We start from the raw sequence: 24,412 nt of genomic DNA on the forward strand, positions 1-24,412 counted from the left end.
TGTAGATCTGCAATTTTCAAAAGATTTTTCTACATTTGAAAACTTGAAATGAGACATTCTACTCAAGTAAATCTTGAATACTTAAGGAAAAAAAAAGTGAGTACTTTTTCCACCACTGGTCAAGTTCTTCCTCACTGAACTCAACAAACCATTCCTGCATGGGGGGGGGGGGGCACGGGGGATTGTCATTCTGCAACCGGAAACAACTGCATACAATGCTCAGTGAACTCAGAGACTATAGCAGCCTTCAATGGTTTAAATACAGTTTGGCTGGCTACCATCCAGAGTGGCCAGTTAGTTGAACTGGCCTACTTTTCCCCCACAGCCAAAACTGAGCAGCTGACTGGCCAGAGAAGATGGCAGTGATTACTCCCATTATGTTTTCTTTATAATTCCCTTATCTACTGTTGTGCTCATTTTGATTGACCCTGGATGTGTGTCAGTGAGTGAGTCATGGTGAATACTGGACATAGTGACAGTGGCGTGCACAGACATTTTGAGGGGCAGGTGCTCAAGTAAATTATACTTTTTTTTGTTTACTTGGTCTGCTCTTTTTTCCCTCTACACCTATACCTCTTTGCCAAAAATAGCCGATCTACAAGCCCACAACGCCTCGCAGCGCGAGGCGTTGTGAGCTTGTAGATCTGCTATTTTTGGCTAAAGTTCTCCTCAGAAAAGGGATGCTAGGTTTCGAGTGGTTATGGTAAAAAGAAAACTCATATCACATAAAGATTTGGCGGACACCCTGTAGTAACTCTGAGGACCCCCTAGGGGTCCCGGACCCCCTGTTGAAGACCCCTGCTGTAAACTGAAAAGAAAAAAAAACTTTTTTATTTTTTTCAAAAGGGCACTTCTGGTCAAGAGGGCAAAGGGCAGGGGCTTGAGAACCACCTAGAGTCTATCTGTGCACGTCCCTGCATAGTGACTACGTTTCTTCGTGTTAGCGAGGTTTATAACGAAACACGATCCCTGTAAACTTTCCCGTACATCCCCGGTGTTTTTGTCCTCCTTAGGGCTCTGAATTGGATAAACAAATCTCGGCGCATCTCATTGCAGAGGGTAATGGATACGTCCCTGGCACACTCTCAGAGACCTGCCTTTTTGGAGAACCTCTAGCGGGTCATATTTCGTACCGTCGCGAGACGGCCATTGTTACTCTCCCTTTTGAGGCTGCGTGTATGTGTGTGTGTGTGTGTGTGTGTCTGGCTGGGCTATTCTTACCCGGATAACCCAAGGCAATTGCGGCAGACTGTATGAAGGGGTGAATAGTGTGTGCAAGTGGTGTGCGCGCACGCGCACAAGTGTGTATGCGCAAGACAGACAGAGAGACGGGTAGAGAGAGAATGGGGTTGAGCATGTCGTGCAGACAAAGACTGTCTCTCTCTCTTTCTCTGCAGACTAGGCCAAGCATGGCTGTGTTGTTACATAAGGGGTTTTGTAGTTTGTCGCACGTACGGCCGTGTTACACAACAAAAATATCATTTTAAATGGAAAAACAGTTGATGCCCATTGTCCGTTGACACTTTCATTACATAAGGGGATTGTGTGTCTCGTATAGCTCACAGCTGTCTGGGGGTCGACGGTGGTCCTGGGTCTGCTACTGACCACTTAACGGGAGAGGTTTAATTTCACTGTTGTTTTTTTTTTTTTCATCCGAGTCCGACCCACTTTTTTTGTCAGCTGTCTGAACTCTCGCTTTTGGTGACGTGTTCATTTTGTTCCTTTCACTAGCAGCGGAGCTTTTTGCACGCTGTATTATTTATGATTTCATTATTCACGGCTCTGTGCATGTGAGGCTAAAGGGTTTGTAATGGGCTCTGTGTGCGTCTGAGGGAGGACGGGTGGTTGTGAATAGGCTCAATGGGCGGTTATCTGTTTTTCCATACCTTCCTGATATTTCACTGGGGTATACTGTACACTACTGTCAATATTTGTATACAAAACGAAACCAAAACAACTTTAAAGCTGAGCTGCTGGTGATAGAAGTCATTGTAGCATGTATGACATTGTCTAGATCAGCGGTTCTCAAAGTAGGGTCCAGCCCAGGGACACTCAGTTCCTTGAAGGGGTTCTAAATTGACCCTTACTATTCTGTACCTCTGATGACCGTAACGGGTCCATTTGGTTCCATTTGTACACTGTCAGAGTTAAAGGAATAGTTCAGCCTCAAAAAATCTTTTTTTCCTATCGATTAGTCACCCCATGGAGACTTGAATTCATGGATATTGTTTTGTTTCTGTCGCATTCCTAAGCCAATAATTTGGTAGGCAGCCTGTCGGCCATCAAACTATTGGCTTAGGAATGCGACAAAAACAAAACAATATCCATGAATTCAAGTCTCCATGGGGTGACTAATCGATAGAAAAAAAGTCGTTTTGGGGGTGAACTATCCCTTTTAAGATGAGTCCTTGAAATCCAAAAGTATGAGAACCGCTGGTCTAGACTACAATGCGGTGTCTAATATGCAGTTAGCTGTAGCCTTCTTAGACTAGCCTTGCCGAGCTTAACCACCCTATATATATATATATACTTACTTGACCGGGAACCCCCAGGGTTCTATATCCGATCGATATCCGAGCTCACAACGTTGCGACATGTTGTGAGCTTGTAGATCTGCTCTTCTTGCCGAATGTTTGACCCAGATTAGGGACGCTACGTAGATTATGCAACATATGCAGGGAAAACACAGACAGAGAGGGACGGGCGGAGATTTCGCGCATTTATAGATAGATTCTTCACTGCAATGCCATTTTCCAATTTCAACCACCAGATTAATGCTATAATTATATTACTTCTGGATACCTTGAACTTTTGTTCTATGTGTTTTGCTATTCAGGTGTGAAATTAATCAACCTCGTTCACCACTGTGAAATACCAAGTGAAGTGATGTTGATTTACCTTCTTGAGCATAAAGAATGATCAATAATAAATGTGAGAACATGAGATGAGCCTATAATGACTTGCATTTAGGCTTTATCCACTTAACCCCCAGAATCCTTATTGTGGGGAAAGCTTTTGCAGAAAATATCAGATTGACAAGCTGTTGTGAGCTTGTCGATCTGCTATTTTCAGCGAAAGCCTTCGCCAAAATAAGAGAAAACAGACAAGAGCCCTAAAGGATAGGGTAGTTAAAATGCCTAAATCTGAAAACGCCATTTCCCATGACTTATTCATTTTCACAGACTTGCATCCCAAGATTAGATGTCAGCAGATAAAATAAATCCTGACATGTAGTAAAATGTGCTGGGTCTAGCTGAAAACTGTTATTTAAGTTAGGCTATGTAAGACGTTTGCTTATAAAAATGTGTCAACACTCCATTGGCATCTGTACCTTGAAAATATTGTGTGAAGATATTAGATAACAACAAAGTAAGCAAGTAGGTGGGAGAGGCTTATTGTCGGTATCAGCTGAAAACACAGGAGTCTATATCCCCGTTTCAATGTGCTGGAGCGCTGGGAGATGGAATGCCGAGGTGGAGCGCCACACCTGCCATCAGCTCCCAGTACTTACCGCACGACTTGCCGCAACCAAGCCGTGGTACTCACAGCTTGGTTTGATTTGATTTATTTAGCACAATGTAAAAACAATACAAAAAACAGTACACAGAATATAAAAAGAAAAGTGCCTGGAGGAGGCAAGAAGCCCAAAGGGCTTATACGAGGCCTCTACATGTACAAGTATTAATAGAGCATGATTTGTAAACAACAAAAAAAATAGAATAATTTACAAATAACAGCGGGTCTTTAATTGTGTTTTAAAAGAAATAAGAGTGGCAGCAGACCTGCTGTTGTCTGGGAGTTTGTTCTAGATATGTGATGCATAAAAATTGCTGCTTCTCCACGTTTATTTTTGGTTTTAGGGACAGAATGCAGACCTTTCCCAGATGACCTGAGAGATCTGGATGGTTCATGATATCGCACAAGATCAGAAATGTATTTTGGCCCTAAACCATTCAAAGCTTATAGCACAATCTGCGGGACCCAACAATATTTCACTGCTAGTACCTGTATAAGTCAGTGACATATAAATACGTCTTGAATCTTGAATCTTATGAATTATCCACTTAAACCCTTATTTCAAATATAGTGAAACAATGCATCGTGATGCATTTTGAGCCTGTAGATCTTCTATTTTCACGATAGAATGTTTTGGGAAAATGTCAACATTTCAATACAGCAATGCATTTATTTTGAAAAAAGAAAATGTACTTTTGCAATGCAATTTGTACCGTTGAATACTCCAGTACTTTAACTTAAGTACAAATTTGACTGAGCAACATTTACTTCGACGTTCATATTTGACGGGGAGTCTCTGTACTTTGACTGAAGTTCTGGAGTTTGCATACCACCACTGTGTGTATTTGCAATGCTGCGTAGCTTACTGCAGATTTGACAGCTGAAGCTCATCCCCTTTGGCCATGTTTTTATTTGATTGGCCTTTATTTAATCAGGGAAGGCCATTGAGAGTGCGCTCTCTTTTGCCTGGACGCCCTGAGTACAACACGATCACAGCATATACACAAAACAAACAACAACTGAATTTTAAATAAAGTGAAATATAGAGAACAATATTAAGAAAACATCATAATGCAAATACATAAGGGCTACCCAAAGCAGGTGCAGTCCTTGTATAGTGCATCCTCAAGTAGTACCTTAATGTCTCTATAGAGACCAATTGATCCAGTTTCAGAGAGTCCTGGAGTTTATTCCATTTGTCTAGGGCAGTGGTTCTCAACCAGTGGTCCGGGGACCACCAGAGGTCCTTGAGGGGGTTCCAGGTGGTCCCCAGCTAAATGATGGAGAGGTGGTAACCAAATGGACCCTTATTAGATCTTTAACTCTTGAGAGTGTAAAATATTTGGTTTAATTTTACGCTCTCAAGAGTTACATTATTGTTAAACTTAATTAAAGAATCGTTACTTTGATCAACATTTTCCTGTTATCTCTCCTATGGTATCAAAATCTTATCCAACGATTACAAAATATTCTAAATGTTGGGTCTGAGAGTCTAAAGCTCATCAAATGGTGGTCCGTGGCTCAAATGCCAAATAAATAATGGACCTTGATATGAAAAAGGTTGAAAACCACTGGTCTCTAAGGCATAAAAGATGAAGGCAGTCTTTCCTTGTTCACTGTTCATTGATGGAGTGATAAGTGTAATGTGTGTCTGTGAGCGCGTTAGATATCCCGTCATTTTTTTGATTTAAAAACAAGATAAATACAATGGGAGCTTGGCACACAGGGCTTTATAAATAAATAAAACACTATGTTGTTCTCTACGAATGGCGAGAGAAGGTGGGGGAGCTGGCAGTGGCTCAAGGGTAGTGTGGCCGGTAGAGCGGCCGGATGTTCGATGTTCGGCCGGAGTTCGATCCCCGGCTCCCCCAGAGTTAGTGTTGAAGTGTCCTTAACCCTTTAAGACCGGGAACGCATCTGTGTGTCATTTTAAGATTTCTTTGGCTATATAAAGATAGCAGATATACAAGCTCATATGAGCTTGTAGATCTGCTATTTTTTAGAAAAATCTTGAAAATTTGTGCAAATCATTTTTAACTCAAATCTTTGCTTCTGGGGGTTCCTGGAACAAAATATTTTTAGATGGGAGGGGGTCCGCGGACAAATACATATTATTTTGGGGGTCCTTCACATAAAAAAAGCCATTGAAAATATAGCAATATAAGAAAAGAAAAAAAACTTTAGGAAAAGAAAAACTGTTAGGATTTAGAAGACATTTGTAAAATCCCCAGAAGCAAAGATTTGAGTTACAAACTTTCGCTTTAAAAAAGTATATATATATTCAAACTAAAGATTTGCACACACCACGCTATGAGCTTGTATATCTGCTATTTTTATAGAGCCAAAGAAATCTTAAAATGACACAGATGCGTTCCCGGTCTTAAAGGGTTAAGCAAGACGCTGAACCCCTAATTGCTCCCGATCAATGAGCAGGTGTGGTGCCTTGCATGGTTTCCTCCGCCATCGGTGTATGAATGTGTGTGTGAATGGGTGAATGTAATGCACAATCTATGTAAAGCGCTTTGCATAAAAGCGCTATATAAATGCACCATTTACCATTTAGAAGGCCAGCCCAGTTTTTCATATAAAATACAGTGATGACATAGTGAGAAAGCCATTGCCGGTAATGAAGCCTAAAGCACTGTGGTAGAGTGCTTCGAGAGGCTTCAATATGGATACTGAAGTATGCAAATATAGAATATATAGGATAGTCTTCAATATCTCCATTGTCAAACACAGACATAACTACAGCTTGAACAATGGCTTTTCTGTTCGAAAGAGAGAAACATGCCTTATTTCTGTAAAGGAAACCAACTGTTTTGTTAGGTGTTCCACGTGGGTCTTAAAAGAAAGCTTTACAGCTAACCAAATGCCCAGATATTTATAGGAGGTGACGAACTCAATTTGTTCACCTTTAAATCAGTGGTATAAAGTAACTAAGTACATTTACTTAAGTACAATTTTGAGGTATTTTTTTTAACTTTACTGGAGTATTTCCAATTTCAAATTCTTTTACTTCTACTTCACTACAGCTCAGAGGCAAATATTATACTTTTATTCCACTACAATTATTTGAAAACTTTAGTTACTAGTTTCTTTGCAGATATAAATGATTATATTATAAAACGTACATTAACCACTTCAGCCCTATTTTATACGTAGGCTATTTGAAAATAGCCGATCTACACCCGTTGTAAGCTTGTAGATCTGCTATTTTCAAACATTTTAGTACTTTTACTTTTGTTACATTAAGTATATTTTGATACCAATACTTTTGTACTTTTACTCTAACATTTTGAACACAGGCCTTTTACTATATGTTTTATTTACGAGTATGTTTCTATTGTGTTATTGCTACTTTTACTTAAGTAGAATATCTGAGTACTTCTTCCACCACTGTTTAAAGGTATGAATACCTATAGAGGGGTTTGTGTTTGGGGACCTTGTAAATAGCATACATTTAGTCTTGTTAGAGTTTAAGACCAGCTTGTGATTCATAAAGCAGTGGTTCTCAAACTTTTTTTATGTCAAGGAACCCCAAAATGATATGTATCTGGCCGCGGACCCCCATCTCAAAAATATTGGGTTCCAGGGACCCCCAGAAGCAAAGATTTGAGTCAGAAATGTTCGCTTTGAAAAGATATATATTCAAAGGTTTGCACACATTTTCACGATTTAAAAAAAATAGCAGATATACAAGCTCATAGTGCGGCACTCGGTGCCGCACTATGAGCTTGTATATCTGCTATTTTTGAATAGCAAATGTATAAAAGGTTAAAGTTGTTAAAATTATTGTGATGCTATGTTACACTTTGAGAACCAATGTTATAAGGGATCATGTGTGTGTGTGTGTGTGTGTGTGTTTGTGTTCTTGCAGAGGTGGAAGCGGAGCCGGCCAAGCGTCCGGGGGAGCGTCCGCAGAAGCGCCGTTGTTTCTGGGAGTACCGGCGCGCCCGGGAGTCCGCCGCCAAGAAGAAGCTGGGCGGAGGAGAGGTGCGCTGGTCGCTGTCCTGGAGCTCCAGTACTCTACCGAGCACACTGTACCGCAGAGAGGGTGAGCATACCAATGATTCCACCACTCAGCTAGTGAACTGCATCACAATGACTATACATCTCAGAGAGAGCCTCCATGCTGGGGCGGACTGAGAGAATGAGGCTGGGAAGCTATAGCCCCAAGTCAGGCCACATTTTAACAACTTAAACCCTATATAATTGGTCAAACAATGAATAGCAGAAATAGCCAATCTATAAGCTCACATTTTTTTGAACATTTTGGCCTAGGGATAGTTTTTTCTATCCGATTAGTCACCCCATGGAGACTTGAATTCATGGGATATTTTTTTGTTTTTGTCGCATTCCTATAAGCCTATAATAATTTGATGACCAGTGGATCGGTAGGCAGCGGTTCCAGTAGGAGATACAAAGGAGACTCTTTGTGTCTCCTACCAGAACCGCTGCCGGTCATCAAATTATTGGCTTAGGAATGCTAAAAAAATATCCATGAATTCAAGTCTCCATGGGGTGACTAATCGATAGAAATAAAAACATTTTGGGGGTGAACTATCCCTTTAATGAAATGCCCAAAATAGGGGACACCAGGTAGAAAGTGGCAAAGCGGCATCTTCCCGCAAGAACATTTTAGTCAGGATGACTTCATTTATTGCAATCTTGGGTTAGGGTTAAAAGTAATCGATTTTCAGTAGATATCGCAGCCACACCCAGCCTTTATAGCCTGTTAGAATCAAATGCACTGGCCAGGGTTGGATTGGTAATCAATATTGTACCAGGAACTTCAGGAAGGTTTTCTGGCTGCCCATTATTTGACCGGTATGTGTGCCATGACGCACCACCAGGCACACACAATGATCCAAGAGGGTAAAAAAACAAACAATAGCTGTCATAGTGTAATAGTGATACGCAAATTGCTCTTTCTTCGACCCGCACCACAGTTAATAATAGTTCGAACTGACCAGCTTCACCGCATCTATTTTCAAAACCTGACCCGAACCCACAACCCGCAACTGTCATAAAAGACAGACACTGTATTTTCAACATGGAGGGGCTAAGAGAAGGTAGAAATAAATACGAGGAGAGAGAGAGAGAGAGTGAGAGAGAGAGAGAGAGAGTGAGCGAATGAAACGAGATACCATAATATATGGACCCATGCACACGCACGCACATACTGGGTCTGTATATACTGTCCTTTTATTAGAAGGCAAAAACCACATTCTCTTATCACTTTGTTAATGCAGCCTGCCTCCCTTGTTACATCGGGCGCTCTCCATAACACACCCACACTGAGGCTGTTCCATTCCGTTCACGTTGTTACTTTACCTCCATCGTTCCATTCGCTCTCTCTCTCTCTCTTTCTCTCTCTGTTCTTCCATTTCGCATTGGACTCTGACCAGCAAAGCTGAGCTCTTGAATTTGAATCAGGATGCACAGGATCAGTGTGGTTCTCAAAACAAAGTGAGGTCCAGGGACCCTCAGCGTTCCTTGAGGGGTTCTAAATTGGACCCTTAAAGGTCTGTATCTCTTGAGAGTGTACAAATGGAACCCTTACGGTTCCATTTGTACACTCTCAGAGTTATGGGAAATGAAAATGAAACTGTTTTAGAGCCCTAGTGAACAGGTTCAGCCTGGCCAGTTTGACAAGCTGAGGGAAGAACTTGCTGCTGCAAAGCTTCATGTTGTATCATGTCTGATGCACTCCACCACACAACCAACCCTAGCATCCCTATTCTTCTGGGCATGTCATAATAGGCCAACATTGTAACAACAATATGATCACAGCCCACTAGTGGGCCCCGCCCCACAGGTCGGGTATCGCTGACCTTTAATGTATGAGGGACGCAGGCTATGAAACCATGCAATGCCACTGTCGTCATGACAGGGGAATGAATGGCCACGCTGAAACACATCTCCTGTCACTTCACTCTGTCTTCTTGTCACTCCGTTGTCATGTCTCACAGAGGCGTACACACACACACACACACACACACACACACACACACACACACACACACACACACACGTGTTGCTTTTACTTCACCTCATTGGGTAGGCTGCATGCTCGATGCTCGATAGCTGTCAGTTTCACATCAGTCAGTGAAGTACTCACTACTCACACACACACACACACACACACACACACACACACACACACACACACACACACACACACACACACACACACACACACACACACACACACACACACACACACACACACACACACACACACACACACACACACACACACACACACACAGCTATCAGGCAGCCACCCAAATGAGAGGTTTTCAGCCCCTCATTATTTACAGTATAGGTTATATAGGGCCTTTCTTTTCTTCGGCCTCTCCCTCTCTGCTCCACCCTCTCTTTTTTGGATTATAGAATATATCGTTGCTGTCGGCCAGAGACACCTCTTATTTCCATATTTTAACGCCCTACTTGATCATCTACATTCTATAGTGTCACACAAATGCATCAAAAGTAGCAGATCTACAAGCTTGAGACTCGGCACGAAGCAAAGTGTTTTGAGCTGTGTTGATCACATTTCATGATAGGCAGAGGTCATAGCATTAGGTCAGTGGTTCTCAAACATTTTCATGTCAAGTACCCCCGAATTGATATGTATTTGGCCACTGACCCCCATCTGAGTTTGTGTTTGTTGTCAAACATTAGTCTAACTGTACGTGTCACATTGCAACGCGTGTCAACTTTTTCGATTTTTCCTAATGCATTTTCAGCTGGGTAGCGTACCAATTTTCTGCAAATGCATTTTCTGTTTACTAGAGCATTGGTTCTCAAACTGGGGTCCGGGGACCCCCAGGGGTACTTGAGGGGGTTCCAGGGGGTACCCAGCAAAATGTGTTAATATAGCATCAGAATAATTATGACCTTTTATACTTTGGCTATTCAAAAATAGCAGATATACAAGATCATAGCGCGGCGCCGAGTGCCGCGCTATGAGCTTGTAGATCTGCTATTTTTTTAAAAGCTTGAAAATTTGTGCAAATCTTTGAATATATATATTTTTAAAGCAAACATTTGTAACTCAAATCTTTGCTCCTGGGGGTCCCTGGAACAAAATATTTTTAGATGGGGGTCCGCGGCCAAATACATATCATTTTGGGGGTCCTTGGTGTGAAAAAGTTTGAGAACCACTGTACTAGAGAGCTGGAGAGACAGGGAGACAGACCCCTGTTTCTGAACAAACGTCCCATAGCAATGATTACTATCAGAATATAGAGAGGTATTTCACACATATTTTACAAAAGACAATCATTTGCACCTAAGGTGGTAAAGAAATAATAATAGTAAGAAAAGAAAGAAGTGAACTAATTAGAAGTCAAAGGAAATGTTTGTCTAGTTTTCTTTGGGACAGTGTAGTGACTAGAGCTGTCATGATTACAGATTTAAGTTGACGATTGATTGTCACACAAATAATTGTGATTAACGATTGTGTTTTTGGCATTGAACATTGGAACACATGAATACAAATTTAATTTCTGTTTGCCTTTTAGGCTTTGTAATGCACGGGACAGTTTTGACAAATAACTGAAATATACAAAGAAATTACTGACATATTTAAAAAAAAAAATGTTTTGCAGAAATAGCTGATCTACTATTCAGCTATTCAGCTATAAAAGGTTTATTTTTATACTGTGTTATGTAAATATATTCCACTGTTTGTCTGTCTGTTTTCTGATTTTATGTTTTCTGTGAGGACTGCGAATGAAAACTAGCATCTTTGCTAAATCCGGTGTATTTACGTCCATGTGACTAATATGCATTGTCCTGTCCAAATAAACAAATAAAGTAAAAAAGTACAAGCTTACAACGCATCACAAAGTGACACATTGTAAGCTTGTAGATCTGCTATTTCTGCTATTCTTGGAAAATGTTTGAAAAAATATGAACATTTTTCAACATGGAAACGATTATGCTAAATAATTGCGATTATCTCAAATAATCGCGATTAGGTGATTATGTAATAATTGTGACAGGCCCAGTAGTGACGTAAGCCTTGCTGCATCTGTCCTCCAGGAAAGAAGGGGAGGCGTAAAGCTCGTAAGACGGACGCCAGTGACCTGACGCCCAACCCCCAGAAACTCCACAACATCGGCGAGCAGCTGCAGAAGCTCAACGCCGCCATCGACGGCATGGGCCCGGTCAACGACCTGCCCGCCGTGGCCCGCGCCCGCTCCCGCAAGGAGAAGAACAAACTGGCATCCAGGTACGCTGCTCTATTAGGTAACTGGCGTAGTGGGCACTGGGCACCTGAGAACTCTGGCCACCATGCTTTTATATTTATGTTAATATACTTTATATTTTATGTTTTATGTTTTATGTTTTATATTTTATATTTTATATTTTATATTTTATATTTTATATTTTATTTTTTATATTTTATTTTTTATATTTTATATTTTGGGCCCAAATACATGTAATATTTTGGACATTTAAGGCCTAATAGCTAGTCATTTTGAAATGACTAGCTAATGAAACACTTCCTATACCCGGAACACTGACTCGCTGGTCCAGGCTTTTATTTTTTAGCAAAAATAAAAAATAAAAGCCTGGAGATCGAGGCACAATCTGGGAACCCATTTGGTAAAACAAAAAGGAAAATTTAATATATTTTTTCCTTTGTTTTTGCCTCTGGGGGCACCACCTCCTTTTTTGTGTAGACACAGGAACTCGGTTTATTTAGGTTTGATTTACTGTGCATGTTCAAATCATGTCTACTTTTTCCCGACCATTTTTCAAAGCAATAAGCAATAAGAAAAAGTAGCTCACAATGTTTAGTTTCCCACTGGACCTGTGTTCCTTTCTATAGCTTATCGGTTCATCTGTGACCTGGAAGAACTTGCTGTCGATTAGAAAGTAGCCTTTTCGTTAACAACTTAAACCCTATACTAACCATGTACTTATCTGACAGTCTCTGTTTTCTCGCCGAAAATAGCCGACCTACAAGCTCACAACACATCGCAATGCTTGTTGTGATGTACTGCTCACGTTGTGAGCTTGTACATTTGCTAGTTTTTGCCGAATGTTAGCTCTAGAAAAGGGATGCGAGGGTTCAGAGGAGTTGCCATTGGTTTTAACTTGCAATTCATCAATCTATGAAGTACTGAAATGAAAAACCAAAATAAAACCTGTTGAAAAATACACCGTATATTAAAGAAATATTTGGCCCAGTGGCTTTGTTCCTTTCGATATTGGCACCTGTAAATAAATGCAAAATGACAACAAACTTCTAAATAGGGATGTCCACGATTTTATCTTCAATATGGGGATTGAGAATTGATAATACGCCTGAAGATATTCCGATCCTTTGTATAGACTTTTCGTCACAGTTGACAACATAAACATTCCAAACAGGTCCCAAGTTAATATCCTGTAGCAGTGTTTGTGAATATCAGTAGCTGACAGCTAATAAACTGGGACCCAAACTGTTCCCTAGCAACGCAATTCCACTGACAAGGTCTATATTTTACTGCATTGCGCTTCATCTACATCAGCTGTTAAATAAACAGACATTAACCTCAGAGACACCGAGACAGCAAAGTTAATATGTTTACTGTTTAGCGGCAGCTATTAATGTCTGCATTGTGGAAATGTTTTGAAGGGTAATTATTTACAGCCAGATTCAACCTGGACCTAAAAAGTGTCGACTAGAACAGTGGTTCGCGACCTGAACCCCCAAAATAATCATATTTGAACTGGGGACCCCCAAAATAATCATATTTGAATTGGGGACCCCTCGCCCAGACAAGCACTTGGAATCGTAGGAGTTGAGGCAATATTGCAAAAATACCTGATCTACATGCTCACAAAGCCTTGCATTGCGAGGCGTTGTGAGCTTGTAGATCAGCTATCTTCAAAAATACATTTGGCAAATGTTTGACCAGTTTTTATAGTATAGTTTGTTGATTACTTTTGATGCAGTAATGGTATTTTTTCATTGAATTTTTAAAAAAGGTCTTAATAGTCATTACATTGTCACTTCACTGTCATACAGTATGTGGACCCCCAAAAAATCATGTGGACCCACAGGTTGAGAACCATTGGACTAGAACTCTTATTATGCAAAACAATGAAGTCTACCATTGCATGGGCAGAATAGCTGCAGACCTTGGACCAGAGCTACTAACACAAGACAGCAATGACTTGAGATATTTCAGACACGTAGCACACCAGATACACAAAGCTGTCCAGCAGCCACTAATCTCTATCACTAATCACAAAAAAAAATGTTTTTACATTGACACCATGGTAACTGAGAAATGTCAACTGGAGGCATAAGCATTTTGTTAAATGAAGGGTATCAGCCCTTGAGTACTGAACTATTCCTTAAGTGTAAAATGGTAAATGGTGCATTTATATAGCGCCTTTATCCAAGGCGCTTCACAATGATTGTGCATTACATTCACCCATTCACACACACATTCACACACTGAATGCGTAGGAAACCATGCAAGGCACCAACCTGATGAGCCACTGGCCTTGAAGTATGCATTGTGCAGCTATATATAAAGTTGGTATCGGGAGAGAGACTGTGTGTTGGCAGACACTCAACATGAACCCATTCAATCCTGGAACGCATCTGTGTCATTTAAGATTTTAGCTAAAACAATTATTTTATCCTTTGGCTATTTAATAATAGCAGATATACAAGCAATATTTGATATTTTGGGAGAAATTGTAATCACCTTTAAAGACATGCCTAAAGTAGGAATGCCAGGTTGAAAGGGGATAAGTAACTCGGATCGGGACTGACGGCTGACACTTGCTCTGGACGTCCCTACTTCTAAATCCTGCATGTAAATGAATTGATTTGATTTGCATTATGATGGTGCAACCTTGTACACCACTGTTTCCTAAACAGTGGGTCGGGACCCATTTGTGGGTTGTGGATCTATTTTTGTGGGTCGCGAGTAAATGTCCCCCTTTTTTGTTTATTTAAAAAAATATATATATATATTTAAAATATTTTCAAAAAATATATATTCAAAGTTTTTCATACTTATTTTTTTTTTTTTACATAAAATGCATAAATTCCATCAATTTAACTTTTAACACATTGGGTGCCAAAACCGTATATATACTTCTTTTCAATTACAACTGTTGAGTGCCAAAACCGTATATATACTGTTTTTCCAATTTCTTTTTTCTTTTTTCCTCCATAGCAACAGGAGATATCATTTTTCGAAGATTTAGACTCCCATCCACTTCCTGGTTAACTTATGACTTCAAAAGCCTGTATCTCGGCTCCTGTGTACTTTTTTTTTTACAATGTATTTTTGACTATTTTTGACTATTTTCAACTGGCTGCAACTATGGAACGGTTTTCCGAATGTTTTTAATTTTTTCCCCCCGATTGTACGAGACCTCTATATAATGAATGGATGCATTTTTTTTACATGGATTTGCTCGTCGTGGATTCTAGAGCTTTAAACAGTAAAGCGCAGTCAATGGGGAGAATGCTGGCACCCAACGTAAGTTGTTATGAAAAAATGCTGGCACCCCATGTGTTAAGAAGAAGTGAAAATAGCCGATCTACAAGCAGCTTGTAGATCTACTATTTTCACTAGTTTGGGTCCCCTTCAAACATCTATTTTCTCTTTTGGGTCTTGAGCTAAAAAGTTTGGGAACCACACGGTATGACAGAACAATGACTGTCGGATGGACGGATAGATGCATAGGTTGTTGTGGGGGGGGGGGTTGCAGGATGGAGGGAGACAGGCGTCAAGGTGGAGGAGACAGACGGCAGAGCAGAGGAGAGTCATGTAAAGTTCAACTGTGAACGGAAGCAACAGATGACAGGAGTTGTCGTTAGTAGAGGAAAAGGAAGAGAGAGGCAGGCGGGGTTCTTCAAGCAGACAAATATAGCAATGTCATAACTTTGCTTTTTGGCTCATTGCCACAGTACAGAGGGGGGGGGCAACAATTCTGCTGGCTTTCACGTACAGTACAAGCATTATGTCTCCTCCGGCATACATGTGTATGCTTTTTTATGATTCCAAACACTGTTGTCTTCTTAAGTTCTTTTCATGACACCATCAAAAACCGGCGTGCTGAGGTAGTTTGCTTGAGGGATGAGAAGACAAACAAACAAACAAACAAGCGGTGGAGGATGAGCACATCAAACATGAGTTGTTTGGCGCTATGTGTGGCGTTCACTCTTAGCAAGCAACAAAGCTACAGGCAACAACCATTCGTTTTCAGTGGAAGCCAGCAACATGAAAATATACAAGCTGATGCCCAGCAAACACTTGTAGCTACAAAGAAGATACAACATAAAGTTGAGCTGGCTTCAACTTCACACAAGCAGCTACAAAGTTACAAAGCGTAAACATTTCCACTCATCTTCTCTCTTCACACAATTCCTGCTTGTAATGAAGGGGAGGGAGGAGAAACAAATTACTTCCATCGGTCAGTTCCCTGATCTTTTAAACCCAAGCCGTTATTTTTTCCGTTCCACTTTTCACGGTTGTCGGACACACGCTTGATGACACCAACAAGCTTGTAGATCGGCTATTTTCACTAATTTTGACATTTTTGGAAACCTTTTTGCCTATGCCGACATGCCCAAAATAGGGATGAATTATTAATCGATTTATATTATTAAATTATGAATTTGGAGTGGATCCAGAGGGTCTCCAGCAAAATTATAGCGTCCCATATCTGCTATTTTTGACACCCTGCATTGTATTGGTGGAGCTCCCCCTTTAAAAAGAGCCAGCCTGGTGTTGATAATGGGAGCAGAGGAGAGGCGGGGAGCTTTGGACTCAGTCACCCCTCCAGCTTGGGAATACATCTTCCATTCATTGCTCTCCAAGAGCTCGCAGCGGGAGCCATCTGTCTCAATAACGCAGAGCCATGTGGGGAGCACAGACAGTGGGAACTGCACAGGGGGATTTCCTCTCTGCCTCCGTTCTACTAGAGCGTGAGGCAGTTGTGTGTCCCGAGATGTTCCTCTCCTTAACTCACCTGTGTGTGTGTGTGCAGTGGTGGGGAAAAAAGTGTTTTAACTTAAGTAAAAGTATCAATACTGCAATGCAGAAATATTCTGTTACCAAGTAAAAAGTCCGGTGTTAAAAATGTACTTGAGTAAAAGTACAAAAGTATTGGTATCAAAATGTATTTTAAGTACCAAAAGTAGGAAGTACTCATTTTGCAAAATGTCCCGTTTCACAAGTGTTCATATGTCTAAAATGTATAAAAAATCTTTTGAAATTAGCAGATCTACAAGCGCACAACACGTCGCATCGCGACGTGTTGTGCGCTTGTAGATCAGCTATTTTCAAATAGCCAAACTCAACTACTAAAGTTTTCAAATAATTGTAGTCGAGTAAAAGTACAATATTAGCCTCTGAGATGTAGAGTAGAAGTAGAGTAGAAGTAAAAGTAAAAGTACAGAAAATTGGAAATACTCCATTAAAGTAAAAATACCTCAACACTTTACTTATGTACAGTACTTGAGTATATGTACTTACAGTAGTTACTTAGTTGTATTAGAGATAGCCTGCACCTCAGCCTAGAGCCTTTTATGACCACGGCCATTAAATACCAACCGCTCCTATACAGTACCATCTCAGAGCTGGGCTATAGGTGCAGGCTATTTGTTTTTGTATTTGGCAGCCTAGGACATACATACATACATACCCACAGACTGGTTGTTAGAGGGCTTCAACAACTTGGGAGGCAAAAAGGCTGGCAAAGTATTGTGCTGTCTCTGCCATAATTGGCAGCCGCCATGCACATATGGAGGAGACGCTGCTACTTATACCCATAGAGTACTGAGTGACATGCTTATTATATCCTGAAGACATATGCCATGATTTTGTGAATGTAACCTGCACCTTTAACCCATTTAATCTGGGAAAGCATCTGTCATTTTAGATTTCTTTGGCTATTCAAAAAAATAGCAGATCTGCAAGCTCATAGCGTGGCACCGAGTACCGCGCTATGAGCTTGTAGATCTGCTATTTTTGAAAAAATCGTTAACATGTGTGCAAATCTTTGAATATATATAATTTTTAAAGCCCTGGAACAAAATATTTTGAGATGGAGGTCCACGGCCAAATACATATCATTTTAGGTGTCCTTGACATGAAAAAGTTTGAGAACCACTGATATTATTATAGCAACATAGGTTTGAAAAAAACAAAACTGTTCGGATTTAGAAGACATTTCTAGAATCCCCAGAAGCAAAGATTTGAGTTACAAATGTTCGCTTTAAAAAAATATATATATATATTCAAAGATTTGAGTTACAAATGTTCGCTTTAAAAACAAAATATATATATATTCAAAGATTTGCACAAATATTAATTTTTCCCAAAAGAAATGCAGATCTACAAGCTCATAGCGTGGCACTCGGTGCCGCACTATGAGCTTGTATATCTGCTATTTTTTAATAGCCAAAGAAATCTAAAAATGACACAGATGCGTTCCCGGTCTTAATGGGTTAATATTTGTGTCCTTGTATGCTCTCCTTTATGTGGACATGAATAAATTGTTAAAATGTGTGTTCCCAGGGCCTGTCGTCTGAAGAAGAAGGCACAGCACGAAGCCAACAAGATCAAACTTTGGGGGCTAAACCAGGAATATGGTCAGTACTAAATGCTACAACCAAACTCTCTTTCTTTCTTTCTTTCCTTCTTTCTCTCTACCCCTCTCTCTCTCTCTCTCTCTCTCTCTCTCTCTCTCTCTCTCTCTCTCTCTCTCTCTCTCTCTCTCTCTCTCTCTCTCTCCTACAATTTGCCCAGTCATGGTTGGTGAGTGTATCGTGTCATTTGTTTCAAATTAAGACTATTCTGTGACTCACTGCCCTCAATCCTTATAGTCCTCAAATTCCACCTTAATCACGACTGAAAAAAATCACCCAAAACGGGGGAGGGGGGGAGGAACTGCCTAATCTTTTTTATCGTCTCTTGTTGGGTGGAAACCTCATATGTCCAAAACTGTTACTTTTCAGGATACAAATTCAAAAACAGCAAAAGTAGCAGATCTACAAGCTCGAAACGCGGCGCGAATCTGCTATTTTTGATGCTTTTGTGTGGCGCTGTAGTTATGATCAAGTAGGGGGTTCATTTACGAAAACACAAAAAGTACTGAGATGAGAGGTTTCTGCCCCCGACAGCAAACGTTATGATAACCCACAACTTTTCAATTCCACGCCACCAAAAATCTGGCCGCCCTCCACTCCCACCATTCCTTTTCGGTAAGCTAGCTTCTTATAATTCAGCCCGGGCCACTTCCTTTGTCCTCTTTCCCCGGGAGTTCAGCGTTCCAAACATTCCAGTGCTTTTTGGGCTGGCATTCCGTTGTGAAGGTTTTTTACTGTTGGCTCCAGTGTTCCTCCTCAGCGGTTCTCCTCGCTGCTTTGGCAGAGGGCCAAGATTCACAGGCCTAACCTCACGAATAACCCCCCCCCCCCCCCTCTTCCCCACTTCCTCTTTTCCTCTTTCTCGCCTGTTCCTTCCTTCCTTCCTTCACTCCCATGACGGGTCTTTTTTTCCCCCATCCGCTGCCTCTCTCTCTCTCTCTCTCTACCCCCCCCCCCCTCCCTATTTTCTCTTTTGTCTCTTCATCGCTGTAATTTGTATAAAATAAAGCTGTAAATACATATGTGTTCATGGCTAGCAGCGAAACTCAACGGGTGAACTTCCAAAAAGCCAGGACTTTGGCAGCGTTCCAGTTCCGGGGAAGCCTGACCTCAATTACACTGACTGCGTGGTGTGTGTGTGTGTGTGTGTGTGTGTGTGTGTGTGAGTGTGTGAGAGAGAGAGAGAGTGTGTGAGAGAATGGGTCGGAACGGGCAAGTGCAAAGTAGGAGCGAGTCTCACACCACCTTTTCTCCCTCCTAGAGAGACGAGTCGAGGGTAGAAGCGGAGTTAAATCCATAATAGAATCATTGAGACAGACAGAAAAGGTTGCCAGGGGTCACATGATCTGGGAGAGGGAGGAGCTTTGCATTGAGGAAGAAGCACACCGTGCCAGCATGCATTATCAGCAGCAACAAGAAAAGACACGACCTCTGTCTGTCTATCTGTGCCAGTGTGGTTTAACCAACCCGTGGGCCTGGGCCCCACTGGTGGGCCGTCAGGATATTGCAAATGGGGCCCGAAATAATTGGGAAAACGCTAAGATTTTATAGACATCATATAACATCAATATTAAAAAGATGAATGTAAAAAGATTTCATGGCATTTTCTTCTTTAAAACCTTGATAAATTAGTTTTCATTGTGATGCGAATAAATAGGAACTTAAAGGGGCATGACACCATTTGTAGTTTGTTTTCCAGTGCAGGTTAAAAACTACATCAGAATAGGCTCTATGCACAGCAGCCATATTGGAAAGAAATTGGGCCTCTTCTTACTTCATTCAAAGGTGTTAGAGTACCAATGATACTAATGAAGGCTCTGTTCCATTTGGGTGTGGGTGCTGATATCGTGCATGTTGGCTCACTAGAAACACTCCATTTTGGTTCAACAATGGCACCTCATGGTGGGTGTGTAACTCTCAGAGTTATGGGGGTCCTTGAAAATAACAACCACTATGCCACACTAAATGGAACAGAGCCTTAATTAGTATTATTGGTAACACCTGTGAAGGAAGTAAGGAAGGGGCCCAATTCATTCCCAATATGGCTGCTGTGCATAGAGCCTATTAAAAACATGGCAGACTAGTAAGCAACACAGCTGCACCAAACAAATTAATAATGAGTGTGTTAGGTGTGCCTAGAGCCATGGAGCATGCCAATGTGCAAGCATGATAGACAGGATTGACACACCTAAAATCTAACACACGGGCCGTGAACACTTTCTAGGTATTCAAGACGAGGGCCCTGATCCAGAATAGGTTTATAGGAACCTCTGGTCTATGCTGTTTGCATAAAAACTATATCATTCAAATGAGACAAACTGGAATGCAAAACATTAGGTTTAAATCGGGGGTCTTCAACAGGGGGTCCAGGACCCCTAGGGGGTCCTCAGAGTTAATACAGGGGGTCCACCAAATCTTTGTGTGATGTTTTTTTTTTACATTAACCACTTGAACCCTAGCATCCCTTTTCTGAGGAGAACTTTAGCCAAAAAAAGTAGATCTACAAGCTCACAACGCCTCGCAGCGCGAGGCGTTGTGAGCTTGTAAATCGGCTATTTTTGGCAAAGAGTTATAGGTGTAGAGGGAAAAAAGAGCAGCAGAAGTTTATCTGAAACACAATTTTATACAATATAGAGGGGGTCCCTGCTTCATCTCTCTCTCAGCTAGGGGGTCCTTGGCCTGAAAACGTTGAAGACCCCTGGTTTAAATAAAAAACTCTCTGGGAACCCATTTAAAAAACAAAACAATCTGTGAACCCATTTAAATAAAAAACTATCTGGAAACCCTTTTTTTTGTTGTTGTGTAAAACAGGAACATGGGTTTTTCTCCTCACCCTTTCTTAGTCCACTTCCTCCCGGGTACTTCTGTGTTTATTCCTACTAACAGTCATAGTGCTGAGAGATTAAAAAATCCCACCTGTGTGAAGGTAGCGGCGCCTTTGATACATTTTGTCATCAATAAGTGTTTATAATGTGTTTATAGCCACGTGTCACGTGAAGCTTGACCAATCACTTTGTTAACGTGTCTGACCAATCAGAACGTTGACGCAAAAGCCAGGTATAGAGAGCTAATATCCGCTCTATACCTAAAGGTATAGAGCGGCTAGCGCCGCTAAAAATAAATAATAACAAAAACATCCCTGCGGTTGTCGATGCACAGAGAACCTGCTGGGGGCACTGTTGCGGATCAAGGAGGTGATTCGACGGCGGGTGGAGAGCAGCGAAGAAGAGGACACGGACGAGCGAGGGATGACCCAGCGCCTGGAGGACATCCTCAAAGAGTCCAGTGGTGAGACCCAGTTACTGTACCCCGTCTAGTCCACTAACTGTACCCTGTCTAGTCCACTAACTGTACCCTGTCTAGTAGACTAACCGTACCCTGTCTAGTACACTAACTGTACCCTGTCTAGTCCACTAACTCTCTACCCTGTCTAGTCCACCGACTGTACCCTGTCTAGTCCACTAACTGTACCCTGTCTAGTCCACTAACTCTACCCTGTCTAGTCCACTAACTGTACCCTGTCTAGTCCACTAACTGTACCCTGTCTAGTCCACTAACTGTACCCTGTCTAGTCCACTAACTGTACCCTGTCTAGTCCACCGACTGTACTCTGTCTAGTCCACTAAGTGTACCCTGTCTAGTCCAGTGATGCAACAGTTCATCCATTTAATAGATTATGAAAAATAATCAATCATCAATTTCAATAAAACAATCGATTTTCAGAGGGAGATACATTTCCCTTTTTCTCCCTTTTTTAAATAGTGACACATTGTGAGTTTGTAGATGTTGTATTTTTGCGATTTTTGTACAACACTGTTACATAAAATAGTGTTAGGTGATTAATCAGACTGATTGGTCAATTATAACATCCATTTGATGTATAAAAAAGAAAACAAATTACTTAGAAAAATATGCTTCTCGATTTTTCGATTAATCAAAAAAAAGCAATCAATACAAAAATGAGACGGTGTACAGGAAAGCGATCTAGAACGTGTCTGGAGAACAACCCGTGTGTCAACATCGACAAGACCAAGGAGCTGATCGCTGACTACAGGAGGCCCGGAAAAAGAGCACGCCCCCATCTATATCGCCAGCGTCGAGTTCCTCGGCGTACACATCACAGCGGGCCTCTCCTGGGACAAGCACACCGGCCATGTGGTGAAGAACATAGATATAGAAAACTACTGTAGATACCTCACTGGCCTCTGCAGTTCATTGGAGCGACCTGTATCGCAATACCTTGTATCGCTTCCGCCCTCCCTCGGGAAGTTTCCGCATGCGTCACGTCCCCTTCTGTGACGCACGCGGAAACTTCCCGAGGGAGGGCGGAAGCTGGTGCGCGCCCGAGATACAGACGCCTCAGAGCCGGAGGAGGCGGCTACCTTTATATGTCTAATGGTGAAGAAGGCACAGCAACGCCTGTTGCAAATTCCTACAGGCCCTAATTCTACAGAGGCACTACTGGGAGTATCCTGACCGGCTGCATCACTGCCTGGTACGGGAACTGTACCGCCCTTCAGCACAAACCACTGCAGAGGGTCATGCAGACAGCCCAGCACTTCAGCGGATGTGAGCGTCCCTCCATCCAGGACATAAATGATGGATGTTGTGTCAGCAAAGCCTGTAGAATCATCAAATATCCTATGCCACCGCAAACACAGACAGTTTAAGGTGCTAACCCCATGGCAAGTGGTTTTTCACCCATAAGGCTAAGGGTAATATCCTCCATAGTAGTATCAGGTCTTTGAGCAGCAAGCATATGCACCTACGACGCCATCTCCCAGGTTCTACATGCCCACCCTCTCTCCCATCTTGATAACAACAAAGAGGGGAACTGTGCTAGTCCCCACCAGGCTGGCTAGCAAGCTGTTTTCTGACGACACATGTGGTGGGCCTATTTTTTCACATCACTGGCAAAGAAAGTAAGGCAAGCGTGTCAACGCCTTTACCACCTCAGGCAGCTGAGGAAATTCAAGGCGTTGTGAGAAGGTCCTGAAATCTTTCTACTCGTCTTTGCTCACAACACAGATCATCCTGTCAGGGGACATGTCTACATGGTATTGGGGCAGAGCTCTTCCCTGGACCTACGTGTGCTGCGGAAGGTGGTGGTGATGTCGGCTGAGCGTACCACAGGGAGCTCTCTCCTGCCCCTGCAGGACATAATACGACAGCAGGTGCTGAGAATTATGAAGGACAAACATCACCCTAGTAACGGACTGTTAGATGAGAAATGGGAAGAGCTGGAGATGTCTCACTGCCCTGCGGCTGTCAGAGCCCTGAATGAGAACAAAAATGGAAGAAATAAAGAAACGACTGTTAAATATCTACTCAAAATTTTACTTGGACCCTATTCGTGAAGAAACCAGAACCAAGGGCAATACTCTCCAGAAAAGCGAATTACCCAGGAAATCGGGTCATGAACCATTGACACCATAGGCCTGCTGCCTGTCTGCATACCACAAGCATGCACGCACGCGCATACGCACGCGCATGCACACACACACACACACACACACACACACGCACACACACAGCTATCACGCAGCCACTCAAATGAGAGGTTTTCAGCCCCTCATTATTTACAGTATACGGTTATATACTGTAGGGCCTTTCTTTTCTTCTGCCTCTCCCTCTCTGCTCCATAAATATCTACTTTTACACATAATAGTCACACATATATACATATGTGTAATATTTAGAAGTAGGATCCGTGCACACAAAACCTTCAAGCACCTCAAAATGAGGTATGAGTCGACTAACGTATACTTTGCTATTTGTCTTTATGTTCTACTTACTATTGGTGCTATTGTTACTGTAATTGTGTCTTTGTTATTGTTGTTATTGCTTCTGCAATGTTGGGAGGACCCAAAACCATCATGTGCAAGACTAGCAGTGTTCAGCGTTCTGTTCAAAGTGACTCGACAGTTCTATGATTGGATTTAGCACAGTCATTCATTCTAATGTATTACTATCAGAATTTAGAGCTCTTTAACACTTACAAATCACTTACACCCCTTTAATGTTTACTTTATCCTGTTGGATTTATCCACTGTATATGCAATGTTGCCGGCCACCACACAATCTATCATATCGACATCAAAACAAGTGGCACGTTAAGCTGCTCTGTATTCTACATATACAGTAAACCCCAGTTAAGTATCACTTTCATTTCTTTGTGGCTTTGGCTTCTAAAATAAATGAAAGGTTTTGCTCTGGAAGCTTAGTTGATAAACAGACAACCAGGAGATCACAAGGCAGTGCAAAAACATTTCC

General features: G+C 41.7%; 1 protein-coding gene across 4 annotated transcripts in view; it reads left to right on the forward strand.

Annotated features, from left to right (window-relative positions):
• Window positions 1-24,412, forward strand: part of LOC311058284 (uncharacterized protein) — a 48,979-nt gene that overhangs the window by 20,382 nt on the left and 4,185 nt on the right. For all 4 annotated transcript variants that reach the window (XM_084075684.1, XM_084075687.1, XM_084075685.1 and 1 more), the window contains 4 exons: window positions 7,394-7,570; window positions 11,569-11,758; window positions 18,069-18,142; window positions 21,299-21,427. In XM_084075684.1, the coding sequence (XP_083931810.1) occupies window positions 7,394-7,570; window positions 11,569-11,758; window positions 18,069-18,142; window positions 21,299-21,427 (570 nt within the window). The remainder of the gene's footprint in view (window positions 1-7,393; window positions 7,571-11,568; window positions 11,759-18,068; window positions 18,143-21,298; window positions 21,428-24,412) is intronic.

This window comes from Gymnoscopelus microlampas (genome assembly GCF_963454915.1).
Source record: "Gymnoscopelus microlampas genome assembly, chromosome: 2".
Lineage (NCBI taxonomy): Eukaryota > Metazoa > Chordata > Actinopteri > Myctophiformes > Myctophidae > Gymnoscopelus > Gymnoscopelus microlampas.